The following is a 20,496-nucleotide window of genomic DNA, read 5'->3' on the forward strand; positions in this document are numbered from 1 at the left end:
CGTTTCTTTCCATCATTCTTAGGAGGGTTAGTTGATCCGCTCGGATTGTTTATGCCATTCTCCTCTTTCTCGATTGCATCATCCAATTTCATATACTTGTCTGCTCGGTCAAGAAATTTTTGAAGTGTTGAAATTGGATTTCTATGTATGCTATCCCACAAAGGGCTTCGATAAGTTATCTCAGCGGATATTGCAACCATATTCCCCTCGTCTCCTACAACAGTTGCTCTATTGGCTTCTCTCATGAATCTCTGTATATAATTCTTTAAAGACTCATCTTTTCCTTGTTTGATATCTGCCAAGTGGTTGGCATAAACTGGTGGAGTCCGGGCAGTGTTGAATTTTCTACAAAACTCCTTCCTGAATGCTTCCCAAGAGGTTATGGAGTTCGCCTTAAACTTCCAATACCATTCCTGGACGGTATCTGACAAAGTAGTCTGGAAAACTCTACACCGATAATCGTCACTTACTCCGAGCAATTCCATCTGGTCCTCAAACTTCCCAACATGTATGATGGGATCTGCCTTTTCTGTATATACTGGCAGAACCGGTGCTTTATATTTTGTCGGAGGCTGGGCTGCTCTAATCCGGGCACAAAATGGGCTGCCACTCAAGTGGTCTATTGCATCCATCCCAGAAGGTCATTTTGACAAACCTTGCACTGCAGCCATTAGCATGTCAAGCTGGGCTTGGATGGCTGGTGCAACTAATGAAGTTCCAAGGTCTTGACCGCCTGGTCGGGCATTACCATCTGGTGCACTGTCGTCAAGTATTTCTACTTGACTGGAAGGGCGGTTCTGAATTTTCCCTTCGACCAAGACGGTCCTCCTTTTGTTAGTGATAACGTCCCTCAGATCCTTCCGGGAAGCATGCTCTCCTGCCCGATCAAACACCGTTCTTTTCAATTTTTCAAAGGGCTTACTACGCGGGACTTGCACTCTCCCACTACGCTGCTGGCCAGGATGCAGTGGAGGCCTTTTGGTATGCCCCGGGCAGTCTTTTCCTCCTTGTTGGTCATTGCCCTCCTTTTCCTTTGACTGGTCAGTGTGATGACTATCAGCCTCATCACGACCATGCCCATCTTTGAATTGTGAAGTCCTCTTATCTCGAGGAGTCTTGGTCTGATCCTGCTTGGATGGAGTCTTTTTATTGCCCGATCGGTGACTCCCTGATCTAGAAGTTTCTAATTGGTGGCTTCTGGAGGGGATTCTAGAGTGCTCCCTTTGCGTCGAGGTAGTTCTGGATTGGTCCCCATCATCTTCCCGACCAGGTGGGTTACTCCTGCTTCTGTCCGGTCCCTGAGAATTGTCTCTATCAGTGGTCCTCTGACAGCATTATTATTTCTTTCTCCCTAGGTGGCTTCTTGTGCCGCGACTTGAGCATTGGCTTGGGCCAATTGGGTAGCCACTTCTACAGCAAGTGCTGCTTCACGATGTCTCCGGTCGACTTCCTCCTGTCGTTGTCTGAGCTCTTCGCTTCTGGCCTCCATATCGCGCCTTTGCTGCTCTAACGCAACTCTCTGTCTGGCCATCTCTTCAGGGAAAGACTCCTGCCGAGCATTGAATTGCACCATCTCCTCTTGGAAAGCACCTATTGCTTCCTGGAGTTGTTCAACTTCTGGAGTGGTCTCCTCGAGAAAGACCCTGGGCTCATTCTCTGGGTTCTGCGGTCCAGGACCTTCTGATCTTGCAAACTCTTTTGATGTGCCTGACTTTTTGGATGCCACACTAGTATTCTTGGGCCCCATCTTGATATGATAGTCGTGTGTTTCTTCTCTTCAGGCTCTCAATGAAAGCACCAAAATGTTGACCACGATTTTGGCCAACGACGAGTAGACGTCAAAACTACAATGAACCTTCAAGAGAAAAATACGACATAGATAATTTTATAGTGGTCCAACCCCAATTTATTGGTAATAGCCGAATCCACTTGGAGTTGTGATATATATCCTACACTTAAGATCAGATGAACTTGAGCCAACTGAGTTTCTTAAGTGTAAGTAAAAAAATACATAGTTTCTCTCTCTAAAACCTCTTAGAAAATGCCCCAAGAATCCCCCAAGTAACAGTCCCAAAGTCTCCAAAATAGAGAGTTTTTTTCAGTCTAAAAGATCAACTCCCTAAAATGATGCCATGAGCCATTTATTTATAGGCTCATGGATCGTACATCAGATATTCCCTTTGACCGGGTCCTTTCTGTTACTTCTCTCAATATTTAATTAATAATAACATATAAAATACAACAATATGCGTTTCTTTGGGATAATATGAGAGATTTCCGCGCAGGTTTGACCGATTCTAGCTGAAGCCGTTACTGGGATCTCTTGTGTAGCAATGATCTGTTTAGTCGGTCCACATCACACCCAAGGAAAACTGGAGGGCCAAAACACTTGACTGGTCGGCCAAACCCTCACTGGTCGGCCAAGACAAGTGACTGGTCGGCCAAACACTTGACTGGTCGGTCATGACACCTGACTGGTCTAACATGACACATCTCACATCTCTGGTCTAACATGACACATCTCTGGTCTAGCATGACACTTCTCTGGTCTAACATGCCACATCTTTGGTCTAACATGGCACATCTCTGGTCTAGCATGACGCTTGACTGGTCAGTCAAAAATCTTCACCGGTCGGACAGAAATTCTATCAGATCGGTCAGATCACTTTATCACAACTCCGAAGAGCCAACACATTTATTGAATATTAATGTGCCATTTACTGACCATGCATTGCCACTTGTCACTTCTGATTGCCACGTCATCAAACTAAAATTTTAGGGATAACACCTCGAATTGGTCAACCACACGGAGTCAGATAAACGATAAAAATTAAGATGAAAATGAGAAGAACTCCAGATGAAAAGATAAAGGACACAAACAATTTATATTGGTTCGGCCACAATAAAATGGTAACAACCTACATCCACTTAGTGTTCTTATTGATGTAGTATTCCAAGAACAATGATCAATGAACTAGGGTTCACGAGTTTCACTAAATCTCAGATAAATACAATTGTGATGGATAACAACACTCTTTTTCTCTCTTAGAATCTCTCAGCTCAAGCATTCTTACGCCAAATGTCGGAAAGTTCAAAAGTCCCCTCTCTTGAGCCCTTTGATTCTTATTTATAAGCTCAAGGAGGTTTACATGGGCCAATGGGCCTTAATTACACTTAACACATGTGTATCTAAATAATAATGAAAATTACAATCAATACGTAATTACAAGATTGCATGTAACGACCCAAATTTACTAATAAGGCTTAAGGGCCTTGATTAGTGTGCCGGGAGGGCATGATGGGAATTATGTGTGATTATTATGATTAAGATGTATGATTATGATTTTAAGCATGTTATATGACTATGTGAATTATATTATGTGATAATAATGATATGTGAATTGTATTGTGTGGGTGCTGTGAAACAAACGTGATGCACGTGCCAAGACGGTCCTAGGAAACTAGATAAAGGTAACTGGTGGTTTGGTAACCTGTGTAACTATTAGTAACCTTAGAGAGTAACAAGTTTTATGGGAAAGTGGTAGAATTGTAAAGTTAGGGAAAGGACAAATAAGCCCTTGAGGTTTAGTTAGTAAGTGATATTAATGGAGGGTTAAGAAGGTCTTTTGGCAGAGTTATAGAGTCTTTGGCTGAAGGAAAAAGTTAGGTACGATTTGTTTATGCAAAGTATAACTGAAGTTAAGCTTTTGGAAGGCTAGAAAGGGCAAGAAGGAAAGGGGGAATCAAGAACCTAGGAAGCAAGGTGGGAGAGGAGCTGAACTGAATTCTTTGAGGCTAAAGAAGGGCTTAAGGGGTGTGGAATCAAGCTTATATCAAGGTTTATACTGAGGTAAGGGATTGATCTCTGATTTGTTAAGTTTTGAATTTGGTTTTTGAAAAGAATTGAGAAATGGCCATGGTTTTTCTTGTGTGGGATTCAGCTGGTTTGTTAAGGTGGAACTTAGCTCAAGCTTGGATTGGAGGAAGCTCGAGTCGAATTTCTGATAAAGGTAAGGGTATTAAATGTATTTGCAATTTCATGGCTGTTATGGTTTAAGGAATTAGGGGACTGGTTTGTGCTTTTCTTAACTTTCAGTTTAAGTGTTAGAGTTTGAATTTAGGTGTGAATTCTGTGGATAAATGTGTAGATGAGTTGGGTTATAGTGTTTATAAGTTGTTGGTTGGTCTATGTGGGGTTTCAAACAGGTTTTGGGGCTTGGGTACGAAGTTGGGATGATTTGGAGTGAGTTAGGCTTGGGAAAAACGCGAAGGGAAACCCAGAAATCTGGGTCTGCGATGGTGTGCCGCGGCACGGCTTTTGCTTGCCGCGGCCTAGGGGTCTCTGGAGGGTGCCGCGGCACAAGGAAAATTTCAGGGAGTTAAATTTTGCAATTTTTGGTCTTTGCTCTGGGGGTTCGGGGGATGCCTCCGGGGTGTTATTCTAAGGTTTTGGGGGTTCCGAGAGTGTGGATTAGGTACCGGGGAGGTAGTCTTGGATTGGTTAATGACAAAGAATATTATGTTTGTGTTGTGATTAGGACTTTGGAGAGGCTTGGGGTAGAGGACCGTGCTTGTGGCTGCGTGGCATCGGGAATCAGTAAATTGAAAGGTAAGAAAACTGCACCCGAATGTATGATTGTGATGGGACTAAGTGCTCCCGAGATTTTGTATTGTGTCATCGTTGGTATTATGCCAAGGGACACGTATAAGCGGTCTAAGAGTACCGTTCATGATTTTTAGCGCACGGGGCGCGAATTGGCCACTGGGAGCCAGAAACAATAGGATAACAGAGGGAGCAGCCTGCGAGCGCTAGCCCTGGTTATCGTCTGTGCAATATGCATTATGAGTTGAAATGCTTTGTATGTGGTATACTTGAATGATGATATACTTGAATTTATGAGATGCTGTATGAATAACTGAGTTGATTGCTAATTGTTCATGCTCTGTTATTACTGTGTTTTCTTGCTGGGCCTTGGCTCATGGGTGCTCCGTGGTGCAGGTAAGGGTAAGGGCAAGCTGGATCAGGCCTGAGGTGGAGAGCTCCGAAGTGAAATGTACATAGCCAGCCGTTCGATCACCACGATCGAGGAGTGTGTCAGGACGGAGATCACCTAACTGCTCATTTTGCCTTAGTATGGCTGTTAATGTATATAAACTTTGTAACTTTTGTAGTATGGCTTTTAAACTGTCATTTTTGGGATCCCATGTACATAAACAATGTTTAGCAATGAAAATGTATCTTTTGAGACCAAAACGCTTTTAACCCTAGTTCCTCTACTATTTCAATAACACATTTTTACTTTAATGACTTGATTAGCGAGCCTGACACTTTATAAACACACAGTGTAGCGGTCCTGGCTATCCAGGGCGTTACATTGCATATCTGAAGGAAATGATTGACTATATGCGACCAGGCTGGTCGCCCATGATTATGATACTTTATAAGCCAATGATCTCCTGGTCGAGGGTCGAGGAGGATATGCTCACTTAAAACTGCCACGTATTTCCCACGTGTAGATCAATCCTGCCACGTCATCAGGTAGTCCGATTTTTGGGTAAACAACAACAACAACAACAACAACAACAATAATAATAATAATAGTTAGAGCAACCCATAATAATAATAAACCAAGGTGACATTTGCGTCAGTGGGGAACTGCCACAAATGCCAGATTTGTGACAGTTCCCCATTGACGCAAATGCTAGCCTGGTTTGCATCGTGGGATTCCGAGTTACATATAAAACTGACGCAAAAACTCAATTGTGGCAGTTAGAAACTGACGCAAATGACATTTTTTGTAGTAGTGTCCTTTCAACTTGATCACTTGCTCCACCTTGATTGGCATCCATACCTGCATTTTGATTTTGTATCTCAACTTGATACTTGTTTAGAGCCTCGGTTTGTTCAGTGGCTTGCTGACCTTGTACCTGCAGGTTAGTCGTATAATATGCATTTTCATCAAATATTACATCTCTACTAATAATGCACTTTTTATCTTCAGCTAGCCAAATTCTATAACCCTTAACCCCACTAGGATAGCCTAAAAAGTAACCTTTCTTGGCCCTAGGATTGTTTATACCTCAAATTACATGCACATATGGTAAACAACCAAATATCTTTAAATGATCATAACTAGGAGGTGAAGCCGACCAAAGTTCTTCAGGAACTTTGAAATCAATGGTTGTAGATGGTGATCTATTTATTAAATAACAAGTTGTAGCTGCTGCTTCAGCCTAAAAACATTTTGGCATCCCCGAATCATTAAACATGCACCTAACCTTGTGCATTATAGTCCTATTCATACGTTGTGAATGGATGTTTGCGTGATGAACGTGACACATCAAAAATGGGTTGAACGATGTCTAGCTATTCCATTTTCAGCAGAAAAAGAGTCAAATTCTTTATTACAAAACTCTAAACCATTATCTATCCTAAGTCTCTTTATTCTTTTACCAATTTTATTCTCTACTAAAGCTTTCCATGTTTTAAATGTTTCAAAAGCCTCATCTTTAGTTTTATGAAAATACAACCAAACTTTCCTAGAATAATCATCAATAAAAGATATAAAATATTGAGACTTAGAGAGTGAGAATGGTATCTGTGGTGAACCCCATAGATATTAATGGATAGTCCAGACTTCTATTGGTTTTGTGAACTGCATTAGCAAACTTGAGTCGGTGTGATTTTTCCAACACACAACTCTCACAAAATTCCATATTTGAAATTTTCTTCTTATCCAAAAGACCTTGTTTTGAGAGTTCTAGCAGACCCTTAACACTCATATGTCCTAGCCTTTTGTGCCATAACTTAGTTTGATCATCCCTTTGAACCGAGACACCAACTTCTCCCAAAATGCGAAACCTTCTAGAACATACAACTAGTGTTCAAGAACGCCTTTCAACGCCACCAGAGATCCTTTTACCACTCTCAAAACTTCACCTTGAGCTTTGTAAGAACAACCTAATTTATCCAGCTACCTTAGAGAAATCAGATTCCTTTTCAACCTTGGAATGTGCCTAACCCCAGTCAAAATCTTGACTGTACCATCCCACAGCTTTAGCTTTATTGTCCCTCACCAACAACATCACAAGCTTGGTTGTTGCCCACGAGTACCTTGTTTCCCTAAACTATTTTGTAGTCAATAATCCATTCCCGTCTAGGTGTCATATGGAAAGTACACCCAAAATCTAAGATCTACTCATCCTTTCAATACACATTATTGACTGTTAAAACATCTGAAACGACTGTCAAAACATCGACTATATCGAACTCATTTGAGACAACTGCTATGATTCCAAAAGTCTCTTTTCCTGACTTTTAATCCTTGTTAGACTTCCATGGAGGACATTGCTTCTTGTAATGACCATCCTTATTACAAATCCAACAAACCTTTGATCCTTGAGCACCATTTCTTGACTGTGACCTATACCTTCCTTTTCCCTTCTTGTGATTTCTCCTATTCTTTGACATTCTTTTAACATTCAAACCTTCTCCATTTTGTATAGATAGCTTTCCATTAGCCTTCAAATCTAGTTCTTTGGAGTAAGCAGCTCCTGTCACTTCCTCTAGAGTCAAAGTGTCCTTGCTGTACTTAATAGTATCCCTGAGTTGGTCATATTGTAGAGGAGGAGAATTCAAAAGAAAAATAGCTTGGTCTTCCTCATCCATTTTAACTTCCAGATTTTCCAGATCTGAAACTAACATAGTGAATTCATCTATATTTTCATCGATGGATTTATTGTCATCCATCTTGAAGGCATACAACTTTTGCTTCGAATAAATCCTATTTGGTAAAGCATTTGTCATATACAATTGTTCTAACTTATCCCACATTTCACAAGCTGAAGTTTCTTTGATTACCTTTCTTAGAACTAAATCGCTTAGAATAATTGTGTTCCTTGCATTCTTGAGAATCTCAGCATTGTACTTAATTGAATCCGTCATCTTGGGCTCACCTTTAAGAGCATCATCCAACCCGAGATTTCCCAAATGTGCCATCATCTTTTGTCACCATAGATTGAAATCGTTCTTGCCATCAATTTTTTCTACTTCTAATTTAGAGGTTGACATGATTGAAGGAGCTTCGGCTAGTAAGTCTTCAACAAAAAATTTCTTCTAATAGAACCCACATTTTGACACTAAGAACTTGTCTCCTTTGAACCAAGAACTTCAATCTTCCAGCCGATTACACCAACCTGTCTCTAATACCAATATGTTAGGATTAAACCTAATGACAATAGATTAAAGATGAACACAATAAATCAGAACAAAAGCATAAACACACAACACCAAGTTTACTTGGTTTAGTAGACAAAAGCAAGAAGCTTTTGCTACCTACATCCAAGCCAGGGCAAAGCCCTAGAAGAAATTCACTATGAAAATAGAAGAGATTAGAGCCACCAATGTAATGTACAGAGATCTAAAGAACCACTCTCAAACCCCAATTGTATATCAAGAAAAATTAGAAGAAAGTTACAAACCCTAGAGATTAGTTCCTCTCTCTCAATTACAAAATGCACTCTCTGATTCGATCTAAAACATTCTAAAAAAAATGGGTAAATATAACTCTAATAAGAGAACCAATCAGATCAGCAAATCCTGTCAAAACTGATTTTCTGATATAAAACCCAGAAATGACGGAACATCCAAAACGCATGTTGAGACATGGGCACAGGACACGGCCACAAACAATCCTGGCCGCAGTCGCTACTCTCTGATTGGGAGGCTGCGGCTAGACATGATCTAGGTCGCGGCCACTATATAAAAACGAGGCAACTCTTCAATACATAATAAATAGACAACGTTTACTTAACTATCCATTGTTGTTTAGAAAAATAAGTGTGTAATGAGAAATTTAAAATCATAATAACTCTATCCTCTTTTAAATTAACATTTAATTTTATATACATTATTGGTACATTCCATCTTCCTTTATAATTTGTTGCATATTTTAAAATTATTAAGTTCATCGCTTTGAAAAATATAATAAATTTATATTTCTTCTTTTATCCAAACTCCATACACGTGTTATTTAAGGGGAATAACTTAAGCGCTATATATATAAAAAATAACACCTTAGGAATAAATATCAATATCATTGCATCTAATGTCGGCAAACCAACCATATAAGCTTCTTTTTCTTTTCTTTTTTCCTATAAATAGATGTGCTGTGGCCGGCTAAGAAGATTAAAATAACTGAAATCTCATAACCGTATTCTAATATATCATTTTATTCTTGTGCTATATTGCCAAGATTTTATTCTTCTTATCTCAATTTCAATGTATTCCAATGGGATAAGTCGTGCAATGGTTGGCAGTATTATATTAATAATATGACAAAAAAATATCTATAATATTTTAAATTTTTATCAATGCTTCAAATTAAATGAAACTTCCTTTGGAAAATTAGCTCAAATTCTAAGCCATAAACTTGGTACCGAGAACAGCGCCAGAATCTCAGGTAGCACTTTGATCGTGCACTATATTTAGGTACGGTTCTTTTCAGTTTTATAAAGCCCTTTTCAAACTGGTTTTCTATTATTTTATTTAACTCCATTCTCCATACATCCCAATGGAATAATATCCACTAAAATAATATTGTGATAGAATGTTATAACTACATAATATATAAAGTTACTCATATTTAAAGTTTTTTTTTTTTGCTAAGAACTCATTTTAAAAGTTAACTCCATAGGATTATTGCAGCACATCCAAAGTTTTACTAAGACAATTAAGTTACGGTTGGAACTGGGGTTATCAAAGTTTTATTGTATATGGAATGAGAATTGAAAGGGCCCCATTAATGCATTTTACTCTTTAAATCAATTGGACTTAACTTTTTATAACCAAACCTACCAAACTAACCTGAACAGAATATAAATTGCCTTAGGCTTCCCACCTGGGTCAAACCAATTGCTCAATATCAAACACATGAACATTCTCTTTTGTAAATTATGAAGAAAAATGTAGTACCAAATAGATTCCCAGTTTAAGTTAAAATTAAATACATGCTCCTAATTCTTTTTTAGAGCATTGTTGGACTTGAGGGTACCAATCTTTTTCTTTTTTTCATTTGTTTATCTAATTTAAAAAATAAAAATATATAGGAGGGGTAGAGGCAGACCAAGATTATCATAATCAATCTAGTTCCCTTGCTTCTCTAATTATTGTTTTATTTATTATATATAACTAACGATGGTTAATTATCATATTCTCTGACACATTTAGTCTATGGTAGTGCTTTTTGAAATCCTATAATAGTACTGGTACTTAAAAGTGTAGCTTAATACAGTTGTCTTTGCAAAAAATAATTGTACACCTTAATAACAAATAAGAAATTATTAGACATTACCAAACTGATGATATTGAACACAGTGACTAACAACTCATTTGGTTCATTCTGTAACAGATTTATGTTATTCTATTAGCTGTAGTAAGAGTTGTGTAACTGATTCTGTTGTAATAGCTCATTGAGCTTGTACTCTCACTACTAGTATATAATATGCCAGTCTCAACATTTCAAGGTTGAGCTATTCATTTTCTCATTTCAGCACTTCTCTCATTACTTTTATCTGTTTTGCTAAGTTCTTTGGTATACTCTTACATGGTACTAGAGCTCTTCTGCCATGGCGACCGACGACAACAACAACTCTCATGCTTCTTCTCCCTCCACGGGTGTTCAACCTCCACCAACTCCAGTGCTCCGATTGTCGCTTAGGCTCTGGCAGCCGATCCTGTTGGCCTTCCAAACAACAATCTATTTTCGCTACAACTCCGACTCGATCCATCGAACTATTCATACTAGCGAGCTTTGGTTCTTGCAGAGGTTCGTGCTTACAATCTTGATGGTTATGTTCTTGGAAACATTCCTTCTCCTCTGACAAATCTTGGAAGTTATGAACCGAACCCTGCTTATCTTCAATGGCTTCAATTTGACCAATTTCTCATGCATTGGATGATGAATTCTGTTACTGAGGTCATGCTTGGTCACATCATTAACTGTCGCACATCTGCTGAAATTTGGTTTGTTCTTGCCCGAATCTTTGTTACAAAATCCAAAGCTCGAGTTCTTCAAGTGAAAGGCTTACTCCAATCTACCAAGAAAGGCTCTTCTTCAATTGATTATTAAATTTTGAAGATGAAATGATATGCAGATGCTCTCTCTGCTACTGGTGATCCTATTTCTGATGATAGTCTATGCCTCTACATTCTTGGTGGCCTTGGATTTGAGTATGAAGCCACAGTGGTGAATTTGACCAATCACACTGAACCTTTGAGCCTTCAAGATCTCCATTTCAGTTTGCACAGTCAAGAAATGCAACTCACTCAACAAACCAGCACCACTCTTGACATGGTTCAAGCTAATCTTGCCAGCTTGTCTCTTCGTGGTAGCAACAAGACGGAAAATCGTGGTGGCCGCACCAATGTTCGGGGTGGCCGTGGAAATAAGCCAATCTGTCAGCTATGTGGTAGGGCTGGACACACTATACAAAAGTGTTACCATAGATTTGATATTCATTTTACTGGCTTTCCCCCTTCTAATGACCCTTCCTCATCCACTGGATCCGATAATGCTCAAGCATATGTGACTGAGTCTCACATCTCTGAGGATTCCTCTGGTTCTTGGTACTTGGACACTGGTACTACAAATCACATCACCACATATGTGCAAAATCTGTCCACCAAAGTTGACTACAAAGGAAAATCCAAAGTAATTTTTGGTAATGGTACTTCTATATGCCTATCTTACATATAGGTTCTAATTCAACTAATGCATCTCAGGCTTCTCAGTCTTTAGAGCTAAAAGATATATTGCATGTTCCTAATGCTACTAAAAATCTGCTTAGCATTTCTCAATTTACTAAAGACAATAACATTGTCCTATAATTTGACTCAGTTTGTTCCCTTATCAAGTACAAGAGAATGAGCCAAAGTACTTCTTCGGGGTACTCTCACTGATAGCCTATACAAACTCCAGCTTCGACCACCACAATCTCACGACTCATCCACACCTATCGTCAAGCAGTTCTCCTATACCACAAGTTGCACTCCTCATATATTCAATTGCCCCATTACTAGCAATCCTGTACATGACAAGTCTCAAGTGACCAACATTTGGTACTGTCAACTTGGTCAGTTCTAGATAAAGTTCTTTCAATTGTAAAGCCTACTGTTAAATGTAATTCAGTTGCTTTCTGTGATGCTTGCCAAGTTGGCAAACTACACCAATTTAGTTTCAAAACTTCTATGAATAAAACTACTGCCCCTTTTGAGTTGATATATTCAGATGTATGGGGACCTTCCTTTTACATCTCTATTCATGGTTACAAGTTTTATATAAGTTTTTTTGATTAATACACCGACTATACTTGGATATTTCCCACGCAAACAAAATCTGAGGTCAAAATTATTTTAAAAAATTCCAATGCTTATGTCGAGAGGATGTTCCAAACCAAAATCAAAAGTGTCCAAACTGACTTGGGAGGTGAATATAAAGCCCTGTACAATCTATTTGAAGAGCTTGGAATTGTAAGACGCCACTCTTGTCCTCACACTCACCAACAACAAGGTCGAGTGGAAAGAAAGCACAAGCATGTAGTCGTATTGGCCTTACTCTCATAGCTAAGGCCAATATGCCTCTGAAATTCTGGTGCGAAGCCTTTGTTTCAGCTACTTTTCTAATTAATAGACTCCTTACTCCCACACTCAAACTTATCTCACCATACCAAAAATTGTTCAATAAACTTCCTGACTATAATTTACTCAAGGTATTTGGTTGTTCCTGCTTTCCATTATTAAGACCTTATCAAACTCACAAAGTTGCTTTCAGGTTTTCTAAGTGCATATTTCTTGGCTATAGTCTTCATCATAATGGTTACAAGTGCATGCATCCCATTGGTCGCATATATGTTGCTAGGAGTGTAACTTTCAATGGGAGTGAGTTTCCTTATCCAACTTTATTCTCTACCACTACTCCCACCTCTCACAACAATACATATATTCTAGATACTAGTGCCTATCACATTCCCACTACCAATCACTCTCTTATACCAAATACATTACCATCCAACCCTCCCCATATCACACCTATCCAGAATGCCCCACCTACTCAAAGTCCAACAAATAGTCACTCTCTGTCTATGAGTTCACCATCATATCCCATTACACACACATCCTCACCTATTCATGACCCCAATGAGTCCGCTGCATATATCCCATATCTGACCTTTATATAAACTTACCAATCCCACCTACACCTCATAATACTCATGCTATGGTCACTCAGTCTAAGGTAGGCACATTTAAACCCAAAGTATATTTTACTGCTGCATTAACTAAATTAGAACCTATTTCTATTAAAAGTGCTCTTGCTAACCCATGTTGGAAGCAAGCAATTCAACAAGAGTTTCAAGCTTTGCAAAACAATCACACTTGGGCATTAGTTCCTGCCAAACCAGAGATGACTATTGTTGGCAATAGATGGATTTTTCGAATTTAGTACAATGTTGATGGCAGTGTGGACAGATACAAGACACGCCTTGTTGCCAAAGGCTTTCAACAATCAGTTGGTTTGGATTTTTTTGAGACTTATAGCCCTGTGATCAAGCCATGCACTATAAGAGTAATTTTCACTCTTGTTGTCACTTTTGGATGGGATGTTCAACAAATAGATGTCAACAATGCTTTCTTGAATGGAGAGTTACAAAGAAACCGTGTATATGTACCAACCACAAGGCTTCGTGAGTACTCAATATCCTACTCATGTTTGCAAGCGCAACAAGGCACTGTATGGCTTAAAGCAAGCCCCCCGAGCTTGGTTTGATAAGTTCAAAAGCTCTCTGTTGAGGTATGGGTTCACCAATTCCAAGTCTGATACAAGTTTGTTTTTCACTAGACAACGTGGCATGCTAATTCTTGTTTTAGTTTATGTTGATGATATGTTCATCACCGGTGAAGACCCTGCAATTATTCATAAGGTTATCACAGACCTGAATTTGGAATTTGCTTTGAAAACTCTTGGATCTGTAAATTATTTCCTAGGATTTGAAGTGTTTAGGAACTCTACTAGATTGTATTTGAATCAAAGGAAATATATTCATGATCGCTTGCAAAAGACCAATATGGCTACTGCCAAACCTCAGTTGACACCCATGTGTCCTAGCACCAAACTCACTCTTCTCTCAGGCACACCTTTGGAGGATCCTAAGCTCTATCGAAGTGTCATTTGTGCATTGCAATATCTTACTATGACAAGGCCATATATTGCCTTTGTTGTGAATCTCTTAGTCAGTTCTTAAAAGCTCCAACAACAACACATTGGGCAGCTTGCAAAAGAGTCCTCCGATATCTTGTTGGCACACCAACTCTTGGTCTTTGTTTCACTCCAGCTTCTCATTTAACTTTGCAAGGTTATACTGATGCTAATTGGGCAGGATGTATTGATGACCGCAAGTCAACATTTGGCTACTGTGTGTTTCTTGGAGGTAACCTCATTAGTTGGTCTTCTAAAAAGCAAAATGTTGTTGCAAGATCCAGCACTGAGTCAGAATATAGGTCTTTGGCTTTAGCTACATCAGAGATTATTTGGTTACAATCTCTCATAACTGAGCTAGATATACAACTTCCTTAATGTCCAATTTTATGGTGTGATAACAGGGGGGCTGGTTCCCTTGCTTTGAATCCTGTTTTCCATGCCCGAACAAAACACATCGAAATTGACATTCATTTTTGTCTGAGATAGAGTTCTGGCTAAGCACCTTGATGTTCTTTATGTTGATTCCTCACACCAGATTGTAGATATTCTAACCAAGCCTTTGCCTATATCTCAGTTTGTGGCTCTTAATAACAAGTTGACACTCAAAAACCCTCCGTGCCACTTGAGGGGGATATTAGACATTACCAAACTGATGATATTGAACACAGCGACTAACAACTTTTGGTTCATTCTGTAACAGATTTTTGTTATTCTGTTAGCTGTAGTAAGAGTTGTGTAACTGATTCTGTTGTAACAGCTCATTGAGCTTGTACTCTCACTACCAATATATAATATGCGAGTCTCAACGTTTCAAGGTTGAGCTATTCATTTTCTCATTTCAGCACTTCTCTCATTACTTTTCTCTATTTTGCTAAGTTCTTTGGTATACTCTTAGAGAAATAACAGAACAAATAAATTCTTAATTACACAGTTAGTCCTTTGAAGATAGCTCTTTGCATCATCACCCCTCAAGAAATGAAAAGGTAAATTATTTTATTAATCCATTATTTTTGCTTGGTCTCCGTCTTAGTTGTACTCTTTATCTCCACCAGAAAAGACTCGAGTGATTGATTAATAAAATGAGACTGCTTTTTGTTCATATCTCTACTAATGATTGGTATTAAAGAATGAATTCTTTTTGCAATTAATAAGTCAATGAATGATCTGTTTATTCATTATTATGTTATAAAAACAGCCCTCTTTTCCTTTCTAACTAATTAAGACAATAAATATAATAAGACCTTCTATACGTTGGTACAAGCCTATCACATTCACTTGTATGATCTCATCTTGTCATTTTATTCTATATATAGATCATTAATTGAGCTTATTCTATTCTTAAGACTAAGCTATATGAGCCAGAAAAGAAAGAACCCTTTTCTGTCTTAGGCTTTGAAATTAAAAAAGCACAATATATGATGGAGCATATGGGAGCTGAGAGACAATGGACCTCACTTAGCGGAGTACATACAGCTGAGGAGGCAGATTTCATGGCTATGTTGCTCAGTAATAGTAGCTCTGTTGCTTATCATCTAAGTGGAACACTACCACCATTGTGGTCTGGCCATGAATCACCAATGAACATGGCCAGCAGCAACTATGGAGGTTCCCATTGCTCTTTAGAAATATCTAACTTTAATTTCTACAGTACTTTCCCACAAGGGAATATTGATTATTATAATAATAATAAGAAGAATAATGAACAATTTTGCTCGAGTGATCATGATTCTCATATTGAACCGAAGTTGGTAAAGAAAAACTGCTATCTCGATATGGAAGAAGATGATTATTGCACGAGCAACCCAGACATGAGTGATGGAAACCTTGAAGAGAAGGTTTCAAAATCAATCAGCATCTCAGATAAGAAGAATTCCATGAAAAGGCCTCGAAGTTCAGAAAATGTAAGTAGCAGTAGATATATATATATATATTGTATATATTGTAGTACTTTCTTATTTTTCTCGTTGACCAAACAAAGGTGGATGTGAACATTTGGCTTGATGTAATGATATTTATTTGGTTCATTTATGCAGGTTAATAAAGTAGAAAAGAGGTGTGTAAAGGCTAAGAAGAAAGAGAAGTTGGTGTCAAGCAACCTTAACATTAAGGAAGAAGAAGAAGGTAATAATAATATTAATGTTAACGGTGCAAACGGACAAAGCTCTAGCAGTTATTGCAGCTCGGGAGATGAAGTACATGACTCCATTAATGGCTCTCAAGAGTTGAGTCCAAAAGAGAATAGCTCAACTTTCAGTACCGAAGGCAAAGCAAGAGCTAGAAGAGGGTCAGCTACCGATCCACAAAGCCTTTACGCTCGGGTACGTAACAAACTTCTTTATCAAAATCTTGTCTTGCTTGGTAACTTTCATCTTAAACTTAAAAACAATATAAATATATAAACATATATATAACCATATGAAACTCAAAAGAAAGTGTTACGGTCCTATGGTGACAAGTATATATAATTCTTTCATCTGTACGTATTTGGTTTCTTAATAAACTTGCTTTGTCCTATATTTTGTATGTGTTGCAGAAAAGAAGGGAGAGAATAAATGAGAGACTGAGAATCCTTCAGAATATAGTCCCTAATGGAACAAAGGTGTGTATATATACATATAATTAATGTTTCATATTATTTTAAGTAGATAATGCAGAATAATAACGAGATATTTGTTTGTAAAATCGCAGGTAGATATTAGCACAATGCTTGAGGAAGCTGTCCAGTATGTGAAGTTCTTACAACTCCAAATTAAGGTAATAACAAATTAAGTTATAGCATATTTTGATGTGACTCTACTTTTTTTCATCACAATTTAAATGATCAAGTTTGACTTATTTAGTGAATTTTGTGATTGGAATTTTGTAGCTTTTGAGTTCTGATGATATGTGGATGTACGCTCCAATCGCTTACAATGGAATGGATATCAGACTTGATCATCTCAGACTTGCCATATGATGACAAACCAATCATCATAAAACAACAAAATGAGAGACCTTCCGCTTCAATATCAATTTAATCAAAAAAAAAATTATATGTTATCATTTTTGAATAATTTAAACTATATTATTTATATAAATCTTGTAAAAAATCAGAAAACAATTCTTTTAATTCATCTTTGTCACGGTGGATCTGAGCTGGGGAACCCAATGCCGAATTTCTACATATCATATCCATATTTGATAAGTTTTGAAGAGTTTTTTGTAATGCCCCATATGACATGAAATTGATTATTTATTCAGCGCTGTTATAATCAAACGCTTTGCTTTAAGTTGTCAACTTTATGGCAAGGTAATAATCAAGTTTTTTAATTCTTCTACTATACATTTATCTTTTTTGACTTCCCTCCTTAATTATCGAATGTTAGATTTTGTTCATCATTTCGTAGTTTTAAATAGTATATAATCGTACACACTATGACAAATGCCTTCGCCAAAGATTCCGAAATTCTCGCTAATTAAACCTTAGAAAAGAGTTTGTTCTTGCTAATGTTGGACTTTTGCGAGGAAAAGTAGTGTACGTCCTTGCTAATGTGAAGCAATAGCGAAGACCAAAATCCTCATTAAAGTGTATCTTTAGTGGCTACAGTCTTGTTGAAGATTTCGTTGGCTAGCTTTTTAGTGAGGAAAATGAGCATAAAGTAATAATAGACTGGTCAAACCAGTTATTTATTTTTATTTATGAAAAGGAGTTAAAGAGGGGAATTGACTGCTAAAGAAGGTAATTTAGGCTTAATACAATAATCATGGTTAAAATAAGTCTCCAAAGTTTATAATACCAGTTTATACTCAAATAAACTTTTAATTAAGAGAATTTTACATAAACTGACAAAACTAACACTATATTAACTTTTTTACTAATACACGACTTTTTTAACGTTTATACTATTCAAAATTTTATTTTTTCAATTATACAGCTTTTTCAGTTTTGTTTTTAATATAATATTTATTCATTATGATATATATTAATTTAATAATTATATATATTAGATATATAATACGTAACTAACTAATATATATATATTTAGATATATATTATATAAATAATATTATGTATATATAAGTTACGTTTACGTAACAGACCGAGAGACTCAGTCTTCTTCCTCCTCACCAACGGCTGATGAGCACCACCACAGCAGGCCTCTAGTGATTGGCAGCACTTCTCCTCTTCTCCTCATCATCGCTTCATGGTGGTGGCTTGTACAAGACAGAGAGAGTCTTGACTCTGCCACTGTTCGACAATGCAGGCCACCACCAACACGACACCCTCCCGGCGCCACCACCATGATAATCTTCTCGCCACCACTGTCGCCACAGGCTTCCTCCCATTGTCAGCAAACATCTTCTGCCACATAAAATGGACGTTTGACGTTGCCTTATTCTTAAATTTTATCTTGAACTTGAAGGAACGTTCGACGTTCTTCCGAGATGATCTTGGTCTGACAAATCTCACATTGACACCACCATCTTCGGCGAAATCCGACTGGGTTAGATTCAGAGGTGATCGGGATTAAAAAGGAGAACCTTGAAAATGAAAGCTTGAAGTGGTGGGTTGGTAATGGCTGAATGGAGATGAAAGCGGGAGTGTACAGCAGCAAACTAGGAAAGTCTTTATCAATAAACCAATATTGGTCTTAGCAGAAAAAAAAAAAAGAGAAGTACTTATTGGGACCCACTTTCCTTTAGGGTATCTATTGGGACCCATTTTTCACAAGGAAAAATCTCATTTTTTCTCCCCTTTATATTTTATATTGATTATTTAATTTCTTGAGTTAGAAAATTTAAGTTTTTTTAAGTATACTTATAATTTTAGTTTATATTTAATATAAGTTGGATTATTTTTGCGTTGTTTTTTTAGTTGTTTAGATTTATGTGTAGTTGTTTTCATGTTGTTTAGATTTATGTTTTGTTGTTTTCATATTGATTTTTAGTTGTTTTAAATTTATATATAGTTGTTCTGTTATTATGTTGATGTCCAATTGTTATTTATTTGTTTCAAATATAATTTGATTTTTTTTTATAAAAAGAAACATGTTAGTATGCAATGGGTTAACTTCTAGTTCTTCTTTATTTGTTGTTTTTAAATGTGTGTTGTATGCAGTGAGTTAATGTTTAGTTATTGTCTTATTGTTGTTTTTGTGCTGTATAGATGTTATGTATAGTTGTTTTTATGTTGGTTTTTAGTTGTTTAATTTTATTTATAGTTGTTGTGTTGTTGTCTATTTGTTGTTTAGTTGTTTGCAAATATATTTTGATTTTAAAAAAATAGGGTTAATGTTTAGTTGTTGTCTTATTGTTATTTTTTAGTTGTTACTTAGTTGTTTTATTAATACCTTATTTTTGTAAATATAAAACTTTAAAAATGTATTTTCTAAAAACTTAAGATAATATTTTAAAAAAAATCAGGGACTATAAAAAAGTAAATGTAATGACCCAACTACTCTAGACTTTTGGACCATTAACGAAAACTAAACATACTAATCCTTAATAAAACTTACATTGCGAAAATACTATAACTTTATTAGGAAACTTGTAAAAATAAAAGTTACTTACATAAATTGTCAAGTAGGATATGGGATCCCATTGTTTTAAAAACAAAACATAATTTAAAATAAAAAGGAGTTACATAGCAAGTGCGGAAAAATACATGTAAAATCATAAAAGAAGACTACATCCTCGAAAATCGAACTCTCGACTCCTTGAATCCATTCATCACCGATACACAAACCCCAAGCATCAACGAACCTTACCGCCACTATAGCTATTTTCCTGCACATATAAACAAAAAGGAATAAGCCTAATGGCCAGCAAGGAAAATCTACCACATAGTTCATATACATAGATTTCATAAGAAACATAAGAACATAACATAACATAACATTACACTTATATCATACACATACTATAATGGCCATTATTACTTGGGGTCCCATAGACTAAACAAGTCATATGCCCATGAGATTAGTGGAGTCCTACTAGCTAAGCAGGTCATATGCCCACAATCTATTTGGGGTCTTGTTAGTCATATGGGTCATATGCCCAAGCCTACAAACATACATATCATAACACTTATCATAACATAAGAAACATAAGATAACATATAATGCATATAACATATGAATTTCTATCCTATTTTCCTTACCAAAATTACCGGGATAAGAGGACAGCGGTGGGACTTTGGAACACTCCTAAGAACCATTTGAAAAAGAGTGAGTATAGAGAAGAAGAGAATTGAAATGAATGG

General features: G+C 37.1%; 1 protein-coding gene across 1 annotated transcript; it reads left to right on the forward strand.

Annotated features, from left to right (window-relative positions):
* The first annotated feature begins 15,673 nt into the window (after positions 1 to 15,673).
* On the forward strand, positions 15,674 to 17,211 carry LOC133818332 (transcription factor RSL2-like). Its single transcript, XM_062251128.1, has 5 exons — positions 15,674 to 16,156; positions 16,289 to 16,573; positions 16,789 to 16,854; positions 16,944 to 17,009; positions 17,122 to 17,211. The coding sequence occupies exons 1-5, from the start codon at positions 15,674 to 15,676 to the stop codon at positions 17,209 to 17,211; spliced, it is 990 nt and encodes a 329-aa protein (XP_062107112.1).
* The last annotated feature ends 3,285 nt before the right edge of the window (positions 17,212 to 20,496 follow it).

This window comes from Humulus lupulus, chromosome 1, assembly GCF_963169125.1.
Source record: "Humulus lupulus chromosome 1, drHumLupu1.1, whole genome shotgun sequence".
In the NCBI taxonomy this organism is placed as follows: Eukaryota; Viridiplantae; Streptophyta; class Magnoliopsida; order Rosales; family Cannabaceae; genus Humulus; species Humulus lupulus.

Bases quoted from the DNA above. Each gene is read 5' to 3' on its own strand.
- LOC133818332 (XM_062251128.1), top strand. From the start codon at position 15,674: ATGGAGCATATGGGAGCTGAGAGACAATGGACCTCACTTAGCGGAGTA. The intron at 16,574-16,788 runs GTACGTAACAAA...TATGTGTTGCAG, and splicing joins CACAAAGCCTTTACGCTCGG to AAAAGAAGGGAGAGAATAAA. The intron at 17,010-17,121 runs GTAATAACAAAT...GGAATTTTGTAG, and splicing joins TCTTACAACTCCAAATTAAG to CTTTTGAGTTCTGATGATAT.